Here is a 23,740-nt window from a genome sequence, read left to right on the forward strand (position 1 = left end):
AACCTGGGCAGAGGAAGAGTTTTCATTTCTCTGGGGCAGGAGCAGCAGCTGGGCCAGCAGGGGACTGGGAAATGTGGCAACATACCTGCATGTGCTTGGCAACACCCTGGTGTGTTGTGCAAACCAGTTGAGAACCGCTGATTTAGACAATTACATAATTTTGTGATTAGACATGGGAAGGGAGGAGTGCTACATATGAACCTTGTATGCTCATTTATCCAAGGGGTAGAGTATGACATGAGGAGGATGACAAAAGCATCCTGGATAAGGAAATAGATCTTACAAACAGTCATTTACTATGGCTGGCAGTTAGTATGTATCCTTAGCAGTGTGGATAGCAATAACTGGGTAGACTGGATCCGGTTGATTGACCTTTTTCTATAGTCATCTATTACATTATTATATAGATTTGATTTTCAAAACTGTGTGCTGTTTTATCCCTGATCAGTTGCCTGCAGAAAAAGTAGATGCAAATGTATGCAGGTGCTTCATACACGTGTAGACTGCAGTCAGTTTTCAAAGAGAAACTACCCACTTACCTTGCAACAAACAGGTCGATACTCTAAGGCCGCAGTAGAAACAGTGCGGCATTGCCAGGCGCACCCTTGTTCCCCGCACGCACAGTTCTCTTCACCTAGCGCTCGATACTCTCTTCTAATTGCATGGAAATGCATGCCGCGGCTGTGAAGCGTTAGGGAAGGGTTAGGCCCGCGCAACCCATTTTACTGTATAGGCGCTTAATACAGCGCCTATACAGTAACCTGGGTGCGCTGGTACCTGTCATTTCAAATGACATTTGAAATGACAGGCACCAGGAAGTGTAAAAAACAAAAAACCAAAAATATGTAAATACCGTACCTGTCACTTTCCGAATCCCCCAGGCGTGCGGTCATCCAGGCGGCGGCGGCGGGAGCCGGGGGGCGGGTGGGCACGTGTTTGATCTAGGCTGCGGGCGGGTGGGCGCGTGTTCGATCGAGGCCGCGGGCGGGTGGGCGCCTGTTCATCCAGGCGGCGGGAGCCGGGGGGCGGGTGGGCGCGCGTTGGTTTCAGGCGGGCGGCGGCAGGAGCCGGAGGGCGGGTGGGCGCGTGTTAGATCTAGGCCGCGGGCGGGTGGGCGCGTGTTCGATCGATGCCGCGGGCGGGTGGGCGCCTGTTCATCCAGGCGGCGGCGGGAGCCGGGGGGGCGGGTGGGCGCGCGTTGGTTTCAGGCGGGCGGGGGGCGGGTGGGCGCGTGTTCGATCTAGGCCGCGGGCCGGGTCGCACAGGCGCGCATTCATCCAGGCGGAGGGAGCCGGCGGCGAAAGCGGCCTCCGGCAGCCCCCACCGGCAGTGAATGAATGCGCGCCTGTGCGACCCGTGCGATTCGGCGCTCAAGGCGTGACGTCATGACGCCCGACGTCACGGCATGTGACTGCCTTGAGCGCCGAATCGCACGGGTCGCATAGACGCGCATTCATTCACTGCCGGTGGGGGCTGCCGGAGGCCGCTTTCGCCGCCGGCTCCTTCCGCCTGGATGAATGCGCGCCTGTGCGACCCGGCCCGCGGCCTAGATCGAACACGCGCCCACCCGCCCCCCGGATCCCGCCGCCGCCCGCCTCTGAAACCAACGTGCGCCCACCCGCCCCCCGGCTCCCGCCGCCGCCTGGATGAACACGCGCCCACCCGCCCGCGGCCTCGATCGAACACGCGCCCACCCGCCCGCGGCCTAGATCGAACACGCGGCCCACCCGCCCCCCGGCTCCCGCCGCCGCCCGCCTGAAACCCACGCGCGCCCACCCGCCCCCCGGCTCCCGCCGCCGCCTGGATGAACAGGCGCCCACCTGCCCGCGGCCTCGATCAAACACGCGCCCACCCGCCCGCGGCCTAGATCGAACACGCGCCCACCCGGCTCCCGCCGCTGCCCGCCGGCCGCCTGGACCCACGCGGCCCTCCGGCTCCCGCCACTGCCTGGATGACCGCACGCCTGGGGGATTCGGAAAGTGACAGGTATTTATACATTTTTTTGTTTTTTTACACTCTGTAACAGGTTTTTATGTGTCCCACAGCATTACATTTTCTCGATCATCTCTGTATCGCTTTTTTTTTTTATTGTGTTTGAGTATCTTAAGTGGTATCGATGGTCTTAATAGTGATTTGTTACAAGACTCAGTCCTAACACCTAGTAGAGGGTGGCGGTAAACTAACACGTTAAGGCCGCGGCAAAATAGCGGGTTACTAAGGAGATAATATCAGCGCCCGTCACAGTATTGGAGGGAAATAGCTAATTCCTTCATTATACAGCTAATTCGTTCATTTACACATCATATACATGCTGCGTGCGGAAAGGGTTATGTGTCTGTTTTAAGAAGCGCTAAGGACGCGTGAAACTGGAGACCGTATCGCTGGATCGCCTTACGCGTCTGTATTGTGCACTCCCAGCACGTTACAGACGGGAAATCTTCAACCGCACATTACAGTATCGACCTGAAAGTGAGCTATTCAAAATTGCCCTCCTTGTGTCTGCCTCAAGATGCAGCACTTTTTCTCCCCATCCAGTAGTCCTTGGGATCGTGGTTTGGCCTTAGACTTGTCTTATCTTTCCCAAGTTCTGTCCATTCTGTTTTATTCTCTTAGTGTGAATACCAGAATTAAGCAGCCTTCTAGTTTTTCTGTTGAGTAGAATAAATTATTGATATTGTTTTGTGTGTTGCAAATTAATTGATGTATTAACCTTTGTAGCTTTTCTAAATTGTGATTCTTTACCAGCAGGTCTGCTACAACCATCTCCAAATAATTCCACATGTTCATTGTCCTGGGCCAGCATAGTATCCCAGCCTCCCAAAAAAACTGTCATTTCACCTACCTCAAGAATGTCTTCAGGCTGCTCTCCTATTCACAGAAGACAAAGAGTTGAAGATGTTGGGAAGGTAGATGAGGAAAATTCAGTTTTAAGGCTCTTTGTACTTTGCTTGCGTAATTTTCTTACATTTTTCTTCCTGTGTTATTTACTGTTTACTAGCCTCTTTTTTTTTTTTTTCTAGTTATCCACATGCCCATTTGTGACAGTTTATGGAAAATTTAACTACAAATAAGATTTTGTAAAGAATATAAAGCAGAAATGCCCCTTCTTTACATTAAAATAAAAATTTGTTGAAAGCAGCAGGACACAATCTGCTATAAACAAGGAGGTAGAACTGCTTGGTCATTGTTTCTGCCAGGGTAGTTTAAAAATAAAAGTTTGTATTTTAACTTGGATCTGAATGAATACTGATAGTTCATCATTGTGTATCTTCCTTTTCCTTGGCTGATCATTATGCACTGACTACTGAACTTGTAAAATGGAAGCTCTGGAAAAAACAGGCCTAATGATGAGAGCCAGAGAACAACTGGGAGAGAACTACAAAAGAAAATCTTTAGCAAACTTTTTTCCAAAATGACTATTTTTCTCCATGGTTTATTTGGTATTTTAGTTTTATCATTGATCATCATGTCTGACCTCCTACCCTGGTGTTTCTTTTTTTTGTTCTGCAGTTTGCTGGGGTAGGGACATGGCTTCCTATGAGTATTTAGTACTGCTCTTTAGTCTGTCAGCAGTGAGGGTTACCATAAGCAATACCTGGACAACATTCCCTGCAAGGAGTTGCATGTGTCAGTGTCACAAGGTTCCATTTTGCCCTGCTACACCAGTCCAGCCATGACGAGAAGGTTATTTCTTCCTACTGGCAGACAGAGGCAGAAAACACTGTTTTCCTGTATGACATCACAGCCATTACTTAGGCGGTGGTGCTAGCAGCAGGAATCCCAGTATTTTCTGTTTCCCGTCGATAGCAGGGCTGAATTAGCCATGCTGTCATGGGAACTGTCAATCAGGCCCGGGAGGCGGAGCTTCAAAGTGATGTCAGAGCTTTGCTCTGAGGCTGCGCGTGAGTTCCCGCGCTGGAATCGACTCTCCTCAGTCTGTTTTTTCACGCGCGGAGCTTCAGACCTCCTCAGCCATCACCTTCTCCCTGTGAGAAATAACCCGTCAAAAAATAGAAAGAAAATGAGAGAACATGGTAAGAAGGAAGGGGGACGAACTTCTGGATTCAAACCGTGCCCCTGCGGCAGACCTGCCCGCAGTGTGGCAAGATGTCCCCCAGAGCGCGTCGCAACGGCACGACAAACTGATGGCGCTGACAGGGATGAGACAGGGCTCCTACGCTCCACCCTCAGAGGTCCGATCTTCCCCGGGATCGGCCGCCCCGACACCCCCGCAGATGCATCGAGCATTGTCGTTGGAACCGGCGGCTTCCAAGCTGGACGAAAAGCGCGAGAAGAAGCCCAAGCACACTGTGCCTCGAGGCCGAGACCCGAAACGCGCCGACCACCATGGTCAAGACGCTTCAACGGTATCTGAGAGCCGTAAAGTACGGAAGCCTGCGCCGGAGACTAAGGCTTCGGTCAGGCCGCATGGCGCGCATGCTTCCTTCAGCGCACCCAATCACGCGACTCGCGGCGCCGACTCCACAGAAGCGAGGCTCAAAAGCGTCGGATGGGAAACTCATGACTACCGCGCCCACCGGTGAACCAGATACCAGCCGGAAACATGTGCCGACGACGCAGGGGAAGCAGTCATCGACGCACATGCGGCGCACGAGCATGCGAGACAGCACTCGCCATCTCCCATACATCTAAGCCCGGTGCCATCGAAGCAGGCACAGACGCCTGCGCTGAGAGTTGCCTATAGGTCGATGCAAACTTCAGCCAAACTCAAGACGCTGATGGAGCCTACAGAACGACGCGGGGAGTCATGAAGGAAACACCAGGGCTCCTCAGGCTCGTCTTCACAATCCGGGGGCGAGGAACACCCACGAATCACATCTTTGTCCTCCTGGATCCTCCTTACCATCCCTGCAGGTGTTCTCTGACCTCTCCTCCATGTCTCATCACTGGTCAACAGGGGATGTGCTTCAGGAACCACTCTTGAAGGAAACCAAAGTTGTCGAAGGTGACCTGTGCGCCCCTTCACCGTACACCACCGCTAAACTCAGATATCCTCAGAGCGGCAGTACCATCGAGCCGTCCCTCGGCATCTCCTAGACCTCCGATGCCTCCTCAAATAAAGGAGGCTTTCCTTAATCTGTCCATGGCGCTCGCAGGTTTCTTTGAAGTTATGCAAACTTCCTTCAACATGCCAGCCTCCTCGCCGAGCAGTGGTGGACAATCTCCACATCCCTCTACTCACAAGTCGCCCACACGGTCCAGATCACCATCTCCATGGGCTCAATCTCCGATGCCACCACAGTTACCGCCCTCGCCGGATCCCATCATACGGCCAGTCTCTCCGGTGGCCCCAATCACATCTACGGATTCCTCCACAGGATACCCTTCCGACCCGGGTGAGGGGCTCGCGGAACCTTACTCCCCACCGGAAGACTTAACATATCCTAAGTTTTTGGATAAGATGGGCAAGGCACTTAACATCCAGATCCAAAAAGTGCTGGATCCGAGAGCCGACACCCTTGGCCTATTAAAGATCTTCGACCTACCAGCGGAGCCATCATCCCTACCAGCACATGAGGTGCTTAATGCAGTTCTGGACAAATCCTGGGAGACACCCTTCACTCTACCTGTGGTGTCCAAGAAAACAGACCTCAAATTTAAGATGCAACCATCCCCTTACTATACTCCACCTCAATTACCTCATGTTTCCATTGTCGTGGAGTCCGCTATGGCTAAAGCCAAAAAATCCAAACTCCATTCAGCAGCACCCCCAGGGAGGGACCTTCGCTTCTTAGATGAGTTTGCAAAACGAGCCTTCCAGTCTTCAATGCTGGCAGCCAGGATCAACCACCATCAATTTTACATTGTACAGTACATCTATGAGTTGATCCAATGGATAAAGGACATCTCTCAACCTTCGGAATCCACTTCCACTGACTCTGACCTCATCAGAGACATGGAGGAGGCCACTCGTCATCTGTTAAGGACAGTTTATGAAGGGTTTGAAACCTCTTCGCGTACCTCTGCGGTGTCGATTGCAGCACGACGTGTGGCCTGGCTTCGAGCAAGTTCCATCAGAGACGACGTACGCGATAAATTGGCTAACCTACCATGTAAGGGAGACAATTTGATACCAGGTTTCAGGAGACCGTAGCCCAACTTAAAGAACAGTCGGTCGCGGTTCAGTTGCTCACCACGCCACAACCGTACTCTTCGTCACGCAGATGATATGTCCCTCCAAGGAGACAGCCTTTCCAAAGACGAGCATATTGCCCATATGCGGTGTACAGGCCTACGCCATATCAACCCCAGACTAGGCAACAGAACCAGTCTTCTCAAAATAGAAGGGGTGGTCCTCTACCACAGTGCCCCCAAGCTCAACAACCGGCCACCTCCAATAAGCCAGCTCAGTCTTTTTATCAACAACCACGCCACCATCAACAAAGGTATTAGCGGGAGGCATACAGGTGCACATCTAGCAATGGGATAACATCACAACGGATCAGTAGGTGCTGGACATTGTTCGCCTCAGTTCCCGGATTCCCTTCCCTTCCCTTCCCTACCTCTGCTTCCTCATTTGACATCCAGAGGGACCAGGTCCAACCCCACCCTGTTGGAAAAGGAAGTATCTGCCTTGTTACAACAAAAGGCGATTCAACGCATTCCTCCTTCCCAACAGAATACGGGGTTCTACTCCCCTTACTTCCTCATACCCAAGAAGTCGGGGGATCTCCATCCCATCCTGGATCTCTGGGACCTCCACAAATTCATAGTCAAAGAAAAGTTCAAGATGATATCACTAAAGGTCATCTTACCTTTGATCCAACCCAATGCTTGGATGTGCTCTATAGACCTCAAGGATGCATACACACATAGTCCAATGCATCCTTCCTCCTGGCAATACCTGTCTTTCCAAGTCAACAGCCAACACTTCCAATACAAGGTACTCCCTTTGGTCTCTCGACGGCACCATGGGTGTTCACCAAGTGAATGGCAGTGGTGGTGGCGTTCCTCGGACAACAAGGAATAATCATATTTCCTTATCTCTACGATTGGCTGATTGTGGCTTCAACCCCAGCCACGCTCCGCCAACACCTCCACGACACAATAACTTGCCTCGATCAATTGGGTCTAGTGGTCAATTACCAGAAATCCCACCTACAACCGTCTCAACGACTTCAATTCCTAGGAGCCTGCTTAGACACCATCAAACACAAGACAGGAAGTCCACCATGCGTCAATTATTTTGACGTCTCAAGTTCACCACATCCCCATCCACCTGTCAGGTGTTAACCGTCCTGGAACATATGGCGGCATTGATCCACGCAGTATCCAATACACGTCTCCATATGAAGCGGATTCAGTGGGATCTCAAGCGGCAATGGAAACAACATTCACAGCTGTTGACATGCAAAATACGCTTAACAGCCGCCATGATCCAAGAACTGGATTGGTGATTACAACGCTCAACTCTCACCAAAGGTGCACCGTTCGTCCTGCTACCTCACAATGTAGTACTCACCATGGATGCCTCCTGCAAGGGATGGGGAGCGCATCTCAACCAACTACAAACTCAAGGTCAATGGACCATACAAGAGCAGTCCTATCAAATCAACTTCCTGGAATTACGGGCGATATGATACGCCCTCAGAACCTTCATTTCTCACCTCCAGGGCCACTGGGTCATGGTATACACGGACAATCAAGTGGCCATGTTCTACATCAACAAACAAGGGGGATCAGGCTCATGGATCCTGTGCAACGAAGCCCTCACCATCTTCAGGTGGGCCAACAGTCACTCAATTCAGTTGCAAGCAACTTATCTACCCGGCATCGCCAACACTCAAGCGGACAGGTTGAGTCGGGTGTTCCACCCACATGAAAGGTCTCTCCATCACGAAGTGGCGGAGACCCTCTTCCACAGATGGGGAATGCCCTCGATAGACCCTTCGCCACCGAATCCAACCGGAAGGTGGTTCGCTTTTGCTCAGTGTGGCCCAGTCTATGCAATACCGCCCAGGATGCTTTTCTCATAACATGGACAGAACCACTAATGTATCCGTTTCCACCGATTCCGCTCATCACACGTACTCTACAAAAGTGCATGCAGGACGGGGCTCAACTAATTCTCGTGGCTCCCAAATGGCCTCGACAACCATGGTACACACACCTTCTGCAGTTATCAGCAGATGCTCCGCTACGGCTCCCGCAACGGGAAGACCTTCTGTCTTAGCACAGAACGCTCCTCCACCCGCTCCACTCATCACTGCATCTAACAGCTTGGAGGTTGAACGGGTCTTTTTAACTGAGCAAGGGTTTTCCATCACAGTCCAGGACATAATGTTGGAATCCAGGAAACCATCCACGAGACTCAGTTATCAATTTAAATGGAAGCGGTATGCGACATGGTGCGGATCCAAAGGCATAGACCTGTTCAGCTGTGCACCTGACAAGTTATTAGACTATTTACACACTTTGTATACCCCAGGGTTCACCACTGCCTCAGTCAGAGTTCACCTTAGTGCCATTGCTGCCTTCCACAGACTTTATGAAGGCCAACCGATTTCACTAAACCCATCAGTTTCTCGGTTTATTCGAGGTCTTGCCCATCTTTGACCTCCTGTCTCCAAGCCTCCAGTACCCTGGAATCTCAACCTGGTTCTGGAACAACTAATGTTCCCTGTACATACCAGGATCAGTCCAGACAGTGGGTTATGTCCCCCGTCCAGCAGGTGGAGTCAGAACAAAACTTCAGAGGGAGGTGCCATATAAGCCCGCCCCCTCTCTATGCCGCTTCAGTATAGTTCAGACTCCAGCAGAGTGGAGCAGGGGACCCGCAGTTCCCCTGGACTTTAGTTTAATTTTTACCATTCTAGCTCTTAGGTTTCCTGACTTAACTGGGCTAGTTGAGGGATCAAGTTTACAGTGGTTTGCAGTTTGCTTCGGGGCACTTGCGGGCAGGTCTGTGTTGCCTCTCATTCTCTGGCTTACTTTACTGTCTGCTTCCTCCCACCAGGCTGGTAAGTACCTACTTGCTTTTGTTGTTCTTCTTTCCCTTCACAGGGTTATTTCTGTGCGTGCTGACCACTGGTGTGCATGCTGGTGGTGCCAGCCTCTCCCCCCATCCCCCTCCCACTCTCGGTCGTTTTCGGCCCACGGCCCCGCGATGTTATATTCCCCGGGGCTGCCGATCGCCGGGAAGCCCCATTCCCTGGTGGTCCCTGCTTTTGCTGGAATGGGAGGGGTGCGATAGCGGGCTGGGCTGAGCCCGACGCGAGCGGCATCCAAGGTTTTTCCCGCGCTTCTCCCCCCCCCCCCCCCCCCCCCTGCGCCATGCCGCGATTCTCGGCATGCACAGCGTGTGGCCAACCGGGGGGTCGCCGCTCCAAGGAGGGACTATGTGCCGACTGCCTCCCTGGTGGGGAGGACAGCTCGAGGCTAGGGGTTGACACAGAGGCGTGCGGTCAACACCACGCTTCTGGCCAGCAGCCTGCCCCGTTCCCGCAGACGCGGGAACGGTGGCCAGCTTGTGGCAGGACCAAGCTGCCTCCGGCGCCTCAGAGGAGGAGGGGGAGGCCTCGTTTTCAGCCTTACCACTGGTTCTGGAGCCAGTGCGGGCACCGGATTCTCTGCCACCGTCGGGGGATCCCCGGACCTCGCTGGTTCCACCAACTTTTTCACCGGGTCTCATTCCTGGCCCGGATGGCTCAACCTACGCCCCCCCCCCCTCCCCTCCCCTCCCGAGCTGGCATGAGCGGATCCTGCCCCTGGAGACCCCCCCCCCCCCCCCCCCGGGAGAGGGGACGACTGGCCTGACCCAGGCTCTTCCTGGACCCTCCGGAGGATATCCTGTGGGGCAAGGGTGCCACCCAGACCCGAATTTGGTCAGTTTTTGGTGACCAGATGTAGGGGGACGGCCCGTGGGTCCTGCGCATTTTCCAGGAAGCAGGGCGGGAGGAGCTGATCCCGCGTACCCCGCAGGAGCTGGAATTCGAAGCCCTGTCTGATCCCCCAGGACCAGAACCAGAACCTACGGCATGATGGGGGACCCGGTGCTGGCGGCCGCCTCCACCATCCCGGTGCCGGGAGGCACGGCCCTGGGGAACCTCCAGGACAGGCTGGAGGTGTGCCTCAAGAGAGTCGTCGAAGGGTCGGTGCTGGAGGTGGGGCTGGCCATCTGCAGCCCCCTGGCACTGCGACATGGGCTTAGATGGGCACAACAGCTCCTCACGTCTCAAGATCTGCCTCCAGAGGAGAGGTGCCAGGGGGATGGATTGGAGACCGGGATTGCCTAGGGGGCGGACGCCCTGTACGTCCTACTCCGGGTCCTCGACCGATCGATGGTGGTGGCGTTTTGGGCTCGACGCCTCCTTTGGCTCCGGAATTGGATGGCAGATACCACCTCCAAGTCTCAACTAGGTTCGCTTCCGTTTAAGGGTAAGTTTTCTGTTTGGGGAGGATCTGGTTCAGATCATCAAGCACCTGGGAGAGAACGTGGTGCTTAGGCTTCCTGAAGGCTGCCCGCCCCCCACTAGATCCTACCAGGGGTAGCTTCCGCAATTAGCGCCGCTTTCGTACCACGAGACAGCAGTCTCCGTAGACTCCCTCTTCTCGCTCGCATTCCTGAAACTGGCCCTTTCGGGGGCGCAGCTCCAGCAGGGAAGCTCCCTCGCAGGGCGCTTCCTCCAAGCCCCCCCCAATGATGCCGGGAGACCCACTCGGAGGTTCCCCTCGTAGGGGGCCAGATCTCCCTCTTCTACGAGGGGTGGCGCCGGATGATATCGGATCACTGTGTCCTCGATGTTTTAAAGAACGGCTACGCGTTGCACTTTTTACGGCCTTCAAGAGACAGGTTTCTCTCCTCGCCCTGCGGATCCCTTCTAAAGCAGCTCATGGTCCACCAGTCATTGGACCGGCTTCTTGCACGGGGAGCAATTGTCCCAGTGCCACCTTCACAAGTGGGCCGGGGACACTATTTCATGGAGCCCAAGAAGGAGTGCGCTTTCCGTCCTATCCTGGACCTCAAGCTGCTAAACAAATCCCTCAAGGTTCCACGTTTGCCGGAGGGAGATGCGGCATTCGGTAATAGCGACAGTGCATCGGGGGGAGTTCCTGCCCCCGCGGGACCTCACGGAGGTGCACCTCCACATTCCCATATGCAAAGCGCATTAACGTTTCCTCCGGTTCAAAGTACTAGATCAACACTTTCAGTCCATGCCGATACCCTCCGTATCGATGACGATGCCCCCAGCATCGATGCCGATACCTTCACCGTCAATATTGATGCCGTCAGTATCGATGCTGATGTTTTCTCCTTCAACATCGATGCCGGTGATAACACCGATGACAACATCATCTTTGCTTTCGAGATCCTCGACTGGTTTAACGAAAAAAAAAAAAGAGCAGCCTTCCCCCCATCTCAGTCGTTGGACTCCCTGCGCACAAGATTTGACAAGGCGGAGGGCAGGGGGTTCCTGCGTCTGGATTGGGCACAGGAGTTACGGGTCCAAAGACAGCGTTCCTCTGGCCTCTCTTCGCACACAGCTTGGGATTATCTACAGGTCCTGCGCTCTATGGCCTCCGCTATAGATCGGGTACCCGGGGCTTTTTGGGCATCTGCGCCCACTACGGTGAGCCCCGCTATCCCGTTGGACGCCGGTGTCGGGAGTTTTCAGGCCGTTCTTCCGATCCCGCAGACAGCCGACGGCAGCTTTGCCTGGTGGCTAGACCACTACCATCTGGCTCAGGGGGTACCTCTGGAGACTCGGGGCGGCTCGATAGTCACGACAGATGCCAGCCTCTCTGTCAGTCAAGTCCTCGCCAGGGCCAGTAGACACAAGTCCAGGCGAGATGGCCAGTCAACCACCGGGACACCAGAGCGGTCCGGCTAGCACTGAAGGGGTTCCTTCCCCTCCTTCACCATCGAGAGGTCAGGATACTCTCGGGCAACGCGATCACGTTGGCGTATTTCATCCGCCAGGGAGGCACGAGGAGCAGCCAGGTATTCTTGGAAGTGGATGAACTCATGGCCAGGGCGGAACTGCACCTGCCCGTTTGGCGGCCTCCCACATTGCCGGGGTGGACAACATCCGGGCGGACTTACGCAGCCATCTACACCTCGATCCAGGAGACTGGGGGATCTCGGAGGTGACCATGCACTTGCTTGTTCACCATTGGGGGATCCCTCATGTGGACCTCATGGCGGCAGCCTACAGTGCCGAGGCCCCCTGAGCCTTCAGTCGCAGAGGAGAACTTGGCGCGAAGGGCGTTGTTGCACTGGTCGAGACCCACCAGGGCGCAATAATCCTGGTGGCTCCAGAGTGGCCTTGTCGGGCATGGTTCGCGGGTCTTCTCAGCCGGGCGGCGGACGGATTCCTGCGCCTCTGTCTTCTTCCACTCCTCCCTCGTCAAGGACCAATATTTTTTCGACGAGGCAGCACGCTTCGGTCTTATGGCGTGGCTTTGGAAAGGCGCAAGTTGAGACGATTCGATGACCCGGAGGCCGTGGTTTCGACCCTCCTACGTGCAAGTAAGGAGTCCACCTCTGTCGCTTATGCCCGGGGGTGGCATGTCTTCGGGATGTGGCGTACGGCTCAGGCTAGACAACCAGGACACGCGTCCGGACCCCAGATTCCTTTCGGCAGGACTGGACAAGAGTTTGGCTTACAACTCTCTCCGAGTTCAGGTTGCGGCCTTAGGAGCCTTACGTCGCCGGGGGACGGAAATTTCGCTCTCCTCCCATCTGGACATAGTTCGTTTCCTCTTGGAGCCTCACTCTGGTGCTTCGGACCCTCTGCGGGGCCCCTTTGAGTCCCTGCGGATGGCTATGAGGACCTCACTCTCAAGACGGTTTTCCCTGGTCGCCATTTCTTCGACTCGACAGATCTCCGAACTTCAGGCGTTGTCCTGCAGGGAACCGTATCTCCGTTTCCGGTTACTTTGCGCACAGTACCCTTGTTTTCTGCCCAAGGTGGTTCCTTCCTTTCGTCTGATTCAGACAGTGAACTGCCCTCTTTTCTCATCAGCTGAGCTGCGGGATTTACGCAAGCTTGCTGTTAAGCACTGCCTGCTGAGGTACCTGGAGGTTACCCATGACCTTAGGCTATGGGATCATTTTCTTGTTCTTTGGTCTGGCCCCAAGAGAGGACACCTGGCGTCTAAGTCGACGATCTCTCGCTGGCTGAAGGAGACCATGGTGTCAGCGTATCTTGGCGCAGGAACGGCATCCCCGTTGGGGGTCAGGGCTCATTCCCTGCGCGCTCAGGCGACATCCGGCGCGGAGAGCTTTCGGTCTCGTCGCAGGACTCTGCAGGGCAGCCGCTTGGAAGTCGCTGCATAATTTTTTTTTTTACTCGACTCTACCGTCTGGTGGTGCAGTCCTCGACATTTGGTCCTTTTTTGCGACAGAGTAGTTCGAGCAGGGCTATATATGGCCCACCCTCAGTAGGGAAGCTTTGGTACATCCCACCACCTGGACTGATCCTGGTACGTACAGGGAAAGGAAAATTATTCCTTACCTGCAAATTTTCGTTCCTGTAGTACCATGGATCAGTCCAGACGCCCCTCCCTCAATTTGGTTGGGTTTTCTTCTCCTGGGGATCTACTGCTCGATCTTCCTCTGTCTGTGTGTCTCCTGCTTCAAGTCCCTTACTACCCTTTGCGGGAGCTATGTCTCCCACAGTTCTGTTTAACAAGTTGCCATTGGCTCACTGTTCGTTTACCATTTCGGTGTCAAGTCCTACTGTTACTTTACATGGGTTCACTTGATCCCTCTGGTTTCTTTCTTCTATGGCTTTGATAGTCTAGTTACTGAAGAGGCATAGAGAGGAGGCGGGCTTATAAGGCACCTCCCTCTGAAGTTTTGTTCTGACTCCACCTGCTGGACGGGGGACATAACCCATCGTCTGGACTGATCCATGGTACTACAGGAACGAAAATTAGCAGGTAAGGAATAATTTTCCTTTACCACCATTTGAGCCAATGGACTCTGCACATATCAAATTCCTTACTTGGAAAGTAATGTTCTTAACAGCAGTTACTTCAGCTTGACGAGTGAGTGAATTACAGGCATTAGTACATTATAGCCCGTATCTTCAATTTTACCACCATAAGGTTCTTCTATGTACTCATCCAACCTTTCTACCGAAAGTAATCTCCCAATTCCACCTCAATCAGTCCATCGAACTCCCAACATTTTGTCCAAAGTCACATCGTAACGAACGGGAAAAACTACTGCATACCTTAGACTGTAAAAGGGCATTGGCTTACTATAAGCAATGAACACACTCGCAGGCCAGACCGTCACAGCTCTTTGTCTCCTTCAACCCCAATGCTCCGGGTCTTCCAGTAGCCAAACATACGATTTCTAGCTGGATAACCCAGTGCATACAATTCTGTTATGAAAAACGACAGTTCAAGCTGTCTTCTCAACCCACAGCACATCAAACACGTGCAGTAGCAACTTCACTGGCTCATCTTGGACACGTGGCTCCACTGGACATCTGCAAGGCTGCCATGTGGGCATCTCTTTATACTTTCCCTTGCCATTACTGTCTGGATTAGCAGACCATGGAGGATGCCAAATTGGGAAGAATTATTCTACAAACATTATCCACAGAGTAACAGTCGACTGCACTCACTTTCATCACACATCACGGAGATAAGAGACTAACAACTTTCATTCAGAGTGATGTGGAACTTAGGACTCCCATGACAGCATGGCTAATTCAGCCCTGCTATCGATGGGAAAAAGCAAGTTTGCTTACCGTAAACAGTGTTTCCATAGATAGGATGAATTAGCCATGCTGATCCACCCATCTCCCTGAACAGTCGACTCCGCCTTACGACCACACTTGCTTAATTATAGACTGAGGAGAGTCGATTCCAGCGCGGGAACTCACGCGCAGCCTCAGAGCAGAGCTCTGACATCACTTTGAAGCTTCGCCTCCCGGGCCTGATTGACAGTTCCCATGACAGCATGGCTAATTAATCCTGCTATCAGCGGAAACACCGTTTACGGTAAGCAAACTTGCTTCTTTCAGCAGATGCTAGTTCTCCTAGGACAAGCAGGATGGTAGTCCTCACAGATAGGTGACATCATCAGATGGAGCCTGGAACGGAAAATTTTTGTCAAAGTTTCTAGAAGCTTTGACTGGCACACCGAGCATGCCCAGCTTGCCCCTATTCATGCGTCCACACAAGGTTCCCCCTTCAGTCTCTTTTTTTTTTTTTTTTCTCTGTGCAGTTGTCTCGCGGTTTTGGAGCTCAGCTTCCCAAGTATTTTTCTCTTTCAATATTAACAAATTTTCTTCTGTCTAAACATTTGGGTTACCCTTCTCTGGACGGTGTACCTTCCTAGGCACAGTAGGCTAACTTTTCCTCCCTTTGCTGCGGGTCTCTTCTCTGTGGTCCCTGGTCATCGACTGTTCACCGGTTGTTTTCTTTTTTCATGATGTCATCCAGTTTTCATCGGTGCCCCCAGTGTCCACAGACCATTACCATCTTGGATCTGCATGAGGTTTGTATCCTCTACTTGGGGGTTCGCACGATGTATGAAGGTGTCAGCTGTGCGACCAGATAAACCCCCAAGGGCTGTTGTGCTCGGCTTGATAAAATGGAGAAACCTTTTGGTCCCAAAAAGTCTACTCCATCCCATCCATGCCTGTGTCAGAGTCATTGACACCCAGGGGCCAAGAGGAACCACTCGATATGCTATCCCTCTCTACACCCCCAGCGGCATCATCCAGCAACCAAGGAGACGGTGACCGCGCCTCTATGGTATCGCCACTTTCAAGAACGTCTGGATCTTCAACCTCCTCAGTGCTGGGGATGGACTGGGCCAAGCACCGGGGGAAATCCTGGAAACACCGCACAGTGTCTGTTCCAGTGCAGCACTGGTGGCTGCCGTGCCGCCACCGAAGCAACCCTGTGGTGAGGAGGCCCCATCCTCCCAACAGACCTGGGAGTCCCAGGCGTTCCCCACCGATATCTGTGCCAGGCATTCCCCCACCGAAATCTGTGCCGGGCACTTTGGAACTGCTGCTGGAATGGCTCAATGTGCTCATCGATGTGTTACTGGCCCGGCTGGCGATGGTTCCCTGGATGCCATTGATGCCCAGCAGGGCACCGATGCGGAGGTTGTTGCCAGTATCTCTGATGAAGAAGCTCTGCCTAGATTGGCAGAGACACCGTGGCCTCCTGCCCCCCCCCCCCCCAGCTTTGCCGGGGCTTGCACTGGGTTTGATTGTGACTGTGCCTCTGGACGAAGGCCAAGCACCCAGGGCCCCATCCTCTGATTGTATTGAGGATGAGAGTCCCTATGACCCCTGAGGGGATGATACTATGGAGCTCCCCTCAGAACAGTCTCCTCCAGAAGAGCGCAGGAGGTCCCCGTCGCAGGACTTATCCTTCCCAGATTTTGTGTGGGAAATGACAGAAGCCCTTCCGTTTCAGTTGTTTGTGGAGGAAGATGCCAGATACAAAATGCTGGAGATCTTCCAGTTTGTGGAGTCTTCTAACGAAATCGTGGCAATCCCAGTGCATGATACCCTTAAGGAACTGCTATTGAGGATGTGGGAAAACCCCCTAATAGTGCCTCCTGTTAGACACAAGCTCTCACCCATTCACACCCACAGACACAAGATTTCACCCATGCATCCATTCACACCCACAGACACACAAGCTCTCACCAAAAGCTTTTTCCTTCACTGCAGAGAGGGGCTCCAGTTCCGCCGTGGCTTTACTCCGGCAGGCCTTCTGTTTTTTCGCCACCACAGGGATGGGCTCCAGTGGCGGCCTTGCTTTTGGTCGGTGTTGGGTTCCCTCTTCGCCACCACGGGGATGGGCTCCCGTGGCGGCCTTGCTTGGTTGGGGTTGGGTTTTCCTCTTCACCGCCACGGGAATGGGCTCCCGTGGCGGCCTTGCGTCGTCGGGGTTCGACACTGCCATTCCTCCCACCGCACCCCCGGGCTATGCGATGCCTGCTTGACAGGCCAATCAAAGGCTTCCTCCCTTCTTCCTACTCCCATTAGCAGGCAGAATGAAGGAGGCTTCCCATTGGACAGTGGGGGTAGGAAGAAAGGAAGCTCCCAATTGGCCCACGGGGGCTGGAAAAAGGGAGAAGGAAAGTACCACGTGGCAGTGGGACACCAGGATAGGCGACACACCTGCCGGTGTTTGGCGACACACTGGTGTGTCGTGACACACAGGTTGAGAAGCGCTGGTGTAATGGTGCGCCCATCTCTGTACAGCCTATAGTTGTATGTTTTATGTGTGGCCTGCTTCAGTTGAAGCATCCCCTAAGGCCCTCCCGCTGTGTCTTGGGAACTCAGTGTGGCACTTTCTCAGCTGATGAAAACTCCTTTTGAGCCACTGTGCACCTGTGACCTGAAGTACCTGACCTGGAAGGTCATTTTTGTTGGCGGTCACTTCAGCACGTATGGTCAACGAGCTCCAGTCCTTAGTGACTTATCCACCTTATACTAAATTTTATCATGACAAGGTGGTCTTGCGCATGCACCCTAAGTTCCTGGCTAAGGTGGTGACGGCCTTTTAACTTAACCAGTCTATCGTTCTACCAACTTTCCCAGGCACTATTTGCACCAAGGCAAATGAGCACTGCACAGTTTGGACTGCAAGCGAGCCTTCGCCTTCTGTTTGGAACAGATAGAAGCCCATGGACAGTCCACCCAACTTTTTATTTGTTTTGATAGCAATATGTTGGGAGTTGCCATTGCCAAACAGACACTCCATTTGGCTAGCATATTTCATCACTTTCTATTATGCCCAGGCGGGACTGCATCTTGAGGGTCATGCCAAGGCTCATTCTGTCAGATCCATGGCAACATCGATGGCCCAATTGCGAGCAGTTCCCGTGTAGGAGATCTGCAAGGCTGCGATATGGAGTTCTCTCCATCCATTCACATCTCACTATTGTCTGGATAGGGATGGCCGACATGACAGTAGGTTCGACCAGTCTGTCCTTCGGAAACTCTTCGAGGTGTAGAACCCAGTTCTCCCTGCCTAGGGCCAATTGTTTGGTTCAGGCTGTCTCCCCTTCTGTTACCAACAGCACTGTTGTTGTTGTGCCCGTTGGCACCTAGTTGGTGTCTGTTGGTCCCTTTTGTTTTGGGGAGCAGCCTGTAGCTGGGGATTCACCCATGTGTGAGAACCACCATTCTGTTTGTCCTTCGAGAAAGCAGAGTTGCTTACCTGTAACAGGTGTTCACCTCAGGATTTTAGTTCTCAGGAAACCCGCCCGCTACCCTACGGAGTTGGGTTTCTCCTATTTTATATTTAATCCTAATTCTATGTTACAAGATTGAAGAGGGACCCTGCATAGATGAGTGGTATATAACATGCAGGGCATGCTCAGTTATGCTATGTCAAAGTTCTGGACACTTTGACAGAACCTTTTACGTGCCAGGCGCCCTCTGATGATGTCATCCATGTGTGAGGATTAACATCCATTTGGGACGGGGATCCAAATTAACTTTGCTTTTGTGGGCTCTGAGAACATTTCAGTTCCAAACATCACTCTTTGGTCTCTTGATGGCACCTCAGAGTTTTCCCAACGTGATGGTTGTGATTGTGTTGGCTGTCTGGTACGAGGGGATTACAATCCATTTATATTTCAACGATTGGTTAATCCAGGCACTGGTCAATTTGGCGAAAGTTAACTAGAGCCCACGCAGTCCCTAGAGTATCTGGGGGCACCTTGGAACCCTCAGGTGGACCAGGTGTTCCTCATGGATGAGAGAGTGCAGAAGATATTCAGCCAAATCCAGGATTTCCTCAAACTTTTGATTCTTTCCACTTGGGATTATCTACAGATGCTCAGTGTGATGGCAGCAAATCTGGACTTGGTTTCATGGGCCAGGGATCCTATGCATCCTTTTCAGGTGTCATTCCTGATTCTGGTCTACTTAGTCACAGGACTACAGAGTTCATCTTCCTCTGAGCTAGGCAGTCCGTCATTCCCTGCTCTGGTGGTTGATTCCTGCCCCATCTGCTGAAGAGAGTCAGCCTAGCCACTCCGGACTGGATTTTGATCATGACAGACGTGAGCTTCCCTGGTTGGGAGGCTCACTGTCTGGATCAGGTGGCCCGGGGACTTCATAGTCCATCAACCTGTTAGAGGCCAGGGCGACTCATGTGGCTGTTCTCAGTTTTCTCCCACTATTGTGAGAACAAGCCGTTCAGGTCCTTTTGGGCAACACCACCGCAATGGCCTATGTGAATCGGCAGGGGAGAACCAGGAGTCATGGTGTCTGGGTGGAGACATTGCTCCTTTTTCCATGGGCAGAAAAGGATGTCTGGCTTTTTGCGGCAGTGTACATTGTAGGCCTGGAAAATGCCCAGGCCAACTTCCTCAGCTGTAATCCGCCAGAACCTGGGGAATGAGCTTGGCTGCCTCTCACATGATTTATCTTAGGTGGGGTTGTCCTCAGGTGGATTGATGGCTACCCGGTGGAACGCAAAATCTACTGTTTCTTCAGCTGGCAAAGAGCAGGGGTCGATGGACACCATTGTCCTCATGCAACCGTGACCAGAGGGGGAACTTCTGGATCTCTTTCTCCTGTGGTTGCTTATAGGCAGCCTGCTGTAGTGGATAGAAATGGAGCACAACTGCGTCATACTAGTGAAGTAGTTCACTGAAATAAAATGCATAAAGCTAACAGCTGTGGCGAAAACAAACTTTTATTAAACAGTTACAAAAATAATATAAGGTATACCTTGGAGAGAGAGGTAGCATCTCTACAAAGTCACTCAGGTGATTTTACTGATAACAAGACTATATATAGGATTTCTACATTTGTTTCTTTCCACCCCTAAATTAGGTTACGTAATTGTCAAGATTACTATGATTGGCTTTCTATTACAAACAAATAATCTGAATGGCATTATGGTAATTGGATCTGTCTCCATGCTTGTATATAAATGTTATCTGTGGCTCATAATTAGATGGAATGTCAACTGGCCTTGTGTCTGTTCAGAAATATTCTATAACCTTGTATCTCAGTTTTTTACTGTTAGTGCAGCATCTTTATCTAACTTGCAGCATCTAGGAAAACAAGTACAAGGCTGAAGCACAAATGTCATGCTATAATGTTGTTAGTAATTATAAAGTTACCTATGATCAAAAATGAAAAAAACTTAGGAGAACAAGAATAATGACTTCATGTGTAATATGTCAAAAAGTGTTTCACTGCCTCTTCACCGTTTTCCTTTACAAGTAATGGGGGCTGTAAGACTGGCTCCAGATTGGCCACATGGCTTTGGTATGCAGATTGCATCCAGCTCCAGATGGATCACCTCATTTGCATCCCAGAGGCGCAGGGTCTCCTGTCTCAGGAGCCCATGGTCATGGAGGATCCAGTTTCGTTCTTTCTTACAGCCTGCTCTTGAGTGGAGGCGAACCTGCAAGAAGGGGTATTCTTCAGCGGTAGTTTCTACACTACTGAAGTCTCGCAAATGGTCCACCTCTTTGGCTTACATTTGAGATTTGTGCCTGTTTGAGCATTTCTGCAGGTCCAGGGTGGAGTCCCCCTGATGAATTGTGTGGTACCCTGTATCTTACCCTTCCTTCAAGAAGGTTTTGACAAGGGGCTGGCCCTGAACTCTTTAAAGGTGAAGTTGGCAGCTGTCTCTTGCTGCCGGGAGACCATAGTGGGTGTTTCTACAATAGCTCACCCGGATGTGTCACTCTTCTTGAGGGGAGTGAAAAGATTATAGATATCTCTTCGCCCCATTGTACCCCTGTGGGATCTTCAGCTAGTGTTGTGAACACTTATGGAAGCCCTGTTTGAGCCTCTGAAGCGGAGTTCACTGAAGGGCTTGTCCCCGAAAACGTCCTTCCCAGTTGTGATTGTACCACACAGTGATTCTTGGAGCTGCAAGCCTTATCTTGTTGGGGGCCCTTTTCTAGTGATTTTATCAGAAGCGTGGTTTTTCAACAAGTGCCATCTTTTCTGCCAAAAGTGAATTTGACATTTCATATCAATCAGATGTTCTCTCTCCTGACGTTAATCTGGGAAGAGTGTGGACCTGAGTATTATTCTCTCAGGTGCTTAGATGTACATAGGCTTCTCCTGCAGTACTTGGAGGTCACAAATGCTTTCTGTAAATTTTGTCCTTTTTGGAGGTCTATGTAAAGGGATGCAGCCTCCAAGGCTACCCTGGCTCGCTGGATAAAGGAGATGGTGAGTCTGCTTACAAACAGAAGGGTTTGAAGCTTCCACAGTTGGTTTGCGTGCATTCTAAATGGACCCAGTCTGCATCTTGGGCGGAGGATTTTTGCTCTCACGCCAGCCGACATTTGCAGGGTGGTCACTCTGTCTGATGCGCATTGACTGGACGTGAAGGCATGGGAGGATTCGTCTTATGGTGCAGAGATTCTTACTGCAGCCCTTGTTTCCTCCTGCCCAGGTGGATGAAACTTTTTGGTATTTCTCACTTGTCATGCCTGTACTGGTGTAGCAGGATGAGATGGAAGGAGAAATATTGTTACCTATTAATTTCCTTTCCATTAGATACAAAAAGACCAAGGGGTGGAATAAAATATGGTTAAACATGAAATGTAAATAACACCCCAAATAATTAAAGTATTCCAAATTGACTTGCGCACATAGATAATATTTATTGTGATTATAAGAGAGGATACAATTGTAAAATACAATATAAATAGTCATACAAAAATGCTAAAAGACCATCTCTCATATCTTCATCTGTACTTTCCATATCATTAATAAACTGAATCATGTCTTTAATATAAGAGGGAATCTTGTCCACAAAAGGTTTAAAGAATTTATCCACATAGATGGAAATGGGCTCTAACACTGATTCCTGAACATACCCAGATCAGTCCAGACAAGGGGGGTTTATTCATCCCTATCAGCAGATGGAGGCAGAGGACAAAACTTTGGGCACTGTTACATATGGGAGAGTGCCACCTGCAGTCCCTCAGTATTTCTCTGCCTCCAGCAGATGGTAGAGGTGTTTACCTGCAGTCTCGACTGATCTGGTGTTTTGAAAGTTTTCTGCTCACCGAGGTGCCAGGTTCCTGTGGCGGGCCATCCCTCGGGTTGAGCCCCTGGCAGTTTTAGTCCACGTCCCTGGGACCCATTGATAGCCAAGGGACTGGTTCCCTCAGTGAGTCCTGAAGTCCTCCTCCGCCTGCCCCTTGGATTCAGGGAAGTATCCCCTGGTGGGAGCCCTTTTTCTTCCTGAGTTCTTGCTGCTGGGGTTTTTTTTTCAAAAAACAAAAAAAAAGGAAGCTAGGAGGCGCAGCGGCAGCTCTCTGGGCTGCTGGTAAGGCAGCAGCCCAGACAGAGAGAAAATGGGAAAGTGCCCCCTGCATTTTATTTTAGGACGGTGGCGCCCATGCACATTTCCTGCGGTGTCAGCGCTTTTATTTTGCGCCGGCGGTAACTTTGCTGCGGTGTGCCCTCTAGTTCCTGCTCCGTGGCCGTCGTGTGGTGCGCCCTTCCCCCCTCGCGAATCCACCGCAATGACGGATAGGCTGCTGATGGAGGCCTTCTGGGCCTGCGGAATCTGGTCCGCATATCTCAACCCCTTCTCCCTTTGCATGGAGTGTGCAGTGGGGAGGGGTCTTCGGCCAAGCCTGCAAGAATGCGATCTTCACGGTCAGCTTGGACTGCGAGAGGGCCTTAGGCCTGTGTTCCTTCCCCTGGGGAGAGGGAGTTGGATAAGGGGGCCCAATTCTGGGGGTCTGTAGATTGCCCCCCCATCCCCCGCTGTCCAGCAGCATGTGGACGGGGCATCTGGGCCGGATCTTGGCAGCCCAGAGGGGGGCCCTCTGGGGACCAGAGGGGCTTCTCTCCTGAATTCGTCTTTTTACTCCATGAGGCTTTCCTGGCTAGGTAAGCCGGGAAGAGGCACATTAAGGACAGTTCATCAGACTCCGCTAAGAGGCAGAGGGGTGACTCATTGAGGGCTGCGGTATTGCGGGGACATCCTCAGGGACTCCGCTCAGCGTGCCTGAGCTCAGATGCCAGGGATTCAGAGGATTCAGATGATCCTCTGGATGAGGGTGGCTTGCTCAGAGGAGGACCTAGATGCTGGCCCGAATGGGGGGATCCGGATGACCCTAATGATGATCAGGGGGCCTTAAACGGGCCTGAAGCTGGGGGCTGCGAACCGCGGGTGATCAGTCTATCCTTATCCCCCAGGTGCTGGAGGAATTGGGGGTAAAGCTCTCCCTAGAGGAATCAGATAACGAGGGGGTTAATCCAGTGTTGGACGGGCTGCGGAAACCCCCTAGTGCCTTCCCCATTCCTAACAAGATCCAGAAGCTGATCAGCCTGGAGTGGGACTTCCCGGACTCCGGTTTGAAAGTGGGGAGAGCAATGGCAAAGCTTTATCCATTGCTGCAGGATTATTTGGATTCCCTCAAGATCCCGAAGGTGGATGCTGACGTGTCAGTGGTTGCTAAAAAAACCCCACAATTCCGGTTGCCAGGGTGGCTGCTCTGAAAGACGTGCAGGGATCGGAAGCTACAACTTAAATGAGTTTTTGAGGTGTCCACTCTGGGGCTCTGAGCGGCTGTCTGTGCCAGTCTGATGCAGCGTGCCTGTTTATGTTGGATCCAGAAGCCTCAGTCTTCTGCAGGGACGCTGTCACCACTCCAGGCAGCCCACCTCGAGGTGGGGGTTGCGTATGTGGCAGATGCCTTATATGACCTGGTGCGGACTACGGCACGTAGCATGGTATCGGTGGTGGCAGTGAGACGACTGTTGTGGCTGCACAATTGGTTGGCGGA

General features: G+C 52.2%; 1 protein-coding gene across 7 annotated transcripts in view; it reads left to right on the forward strand.

The window, feature by feature from the left end:
- SECISBP2 (SECIS binding protein 2) overlaps nucleotides 1-23,740 on the forward strand; it is a 303,042-nt gene that overhangs the window by 17,475 nt on the left and 261,827 nt on the right. For 4 of the 7 annotated variants that reach the window (XM_029618450.1, XM_029618477.1, XM_029618459.1 and 1 more), the window contains one exon: nucleotides 2,749-2,906. In XM_029618450.1, the coding sequence (XP_029474310.1) occupies nucleotides 2,896-2,906 (11 nt within the window). In that variant the 5' untranslated portion in view covers nucleotides 2,749-2,895. Of the gene's footprint in view, nucleotides 1-2,745; nucleotides 2,907-23,740 lie in introns of all 7 variants that reach the window. The other 3 variants (XM_029618469.1, XM_029618485.1, XM_029618501.1) reach the window with 1 other exon arrangement.

Source organism: Rhinatrema bivittatum, chromosome 1 (assembly GCF_901001135.1).
Source record: "Rhinatrema bivittatum chromosome 1, aRhiBiv1.1, whole genome shotgun sequence".
NCBI lineage: Eukaryota > Metazoa > Chordata > Amphibia > Gymnophiona > Rhinatrematidae > Rhinatrema > Rhinatrema bivittatum.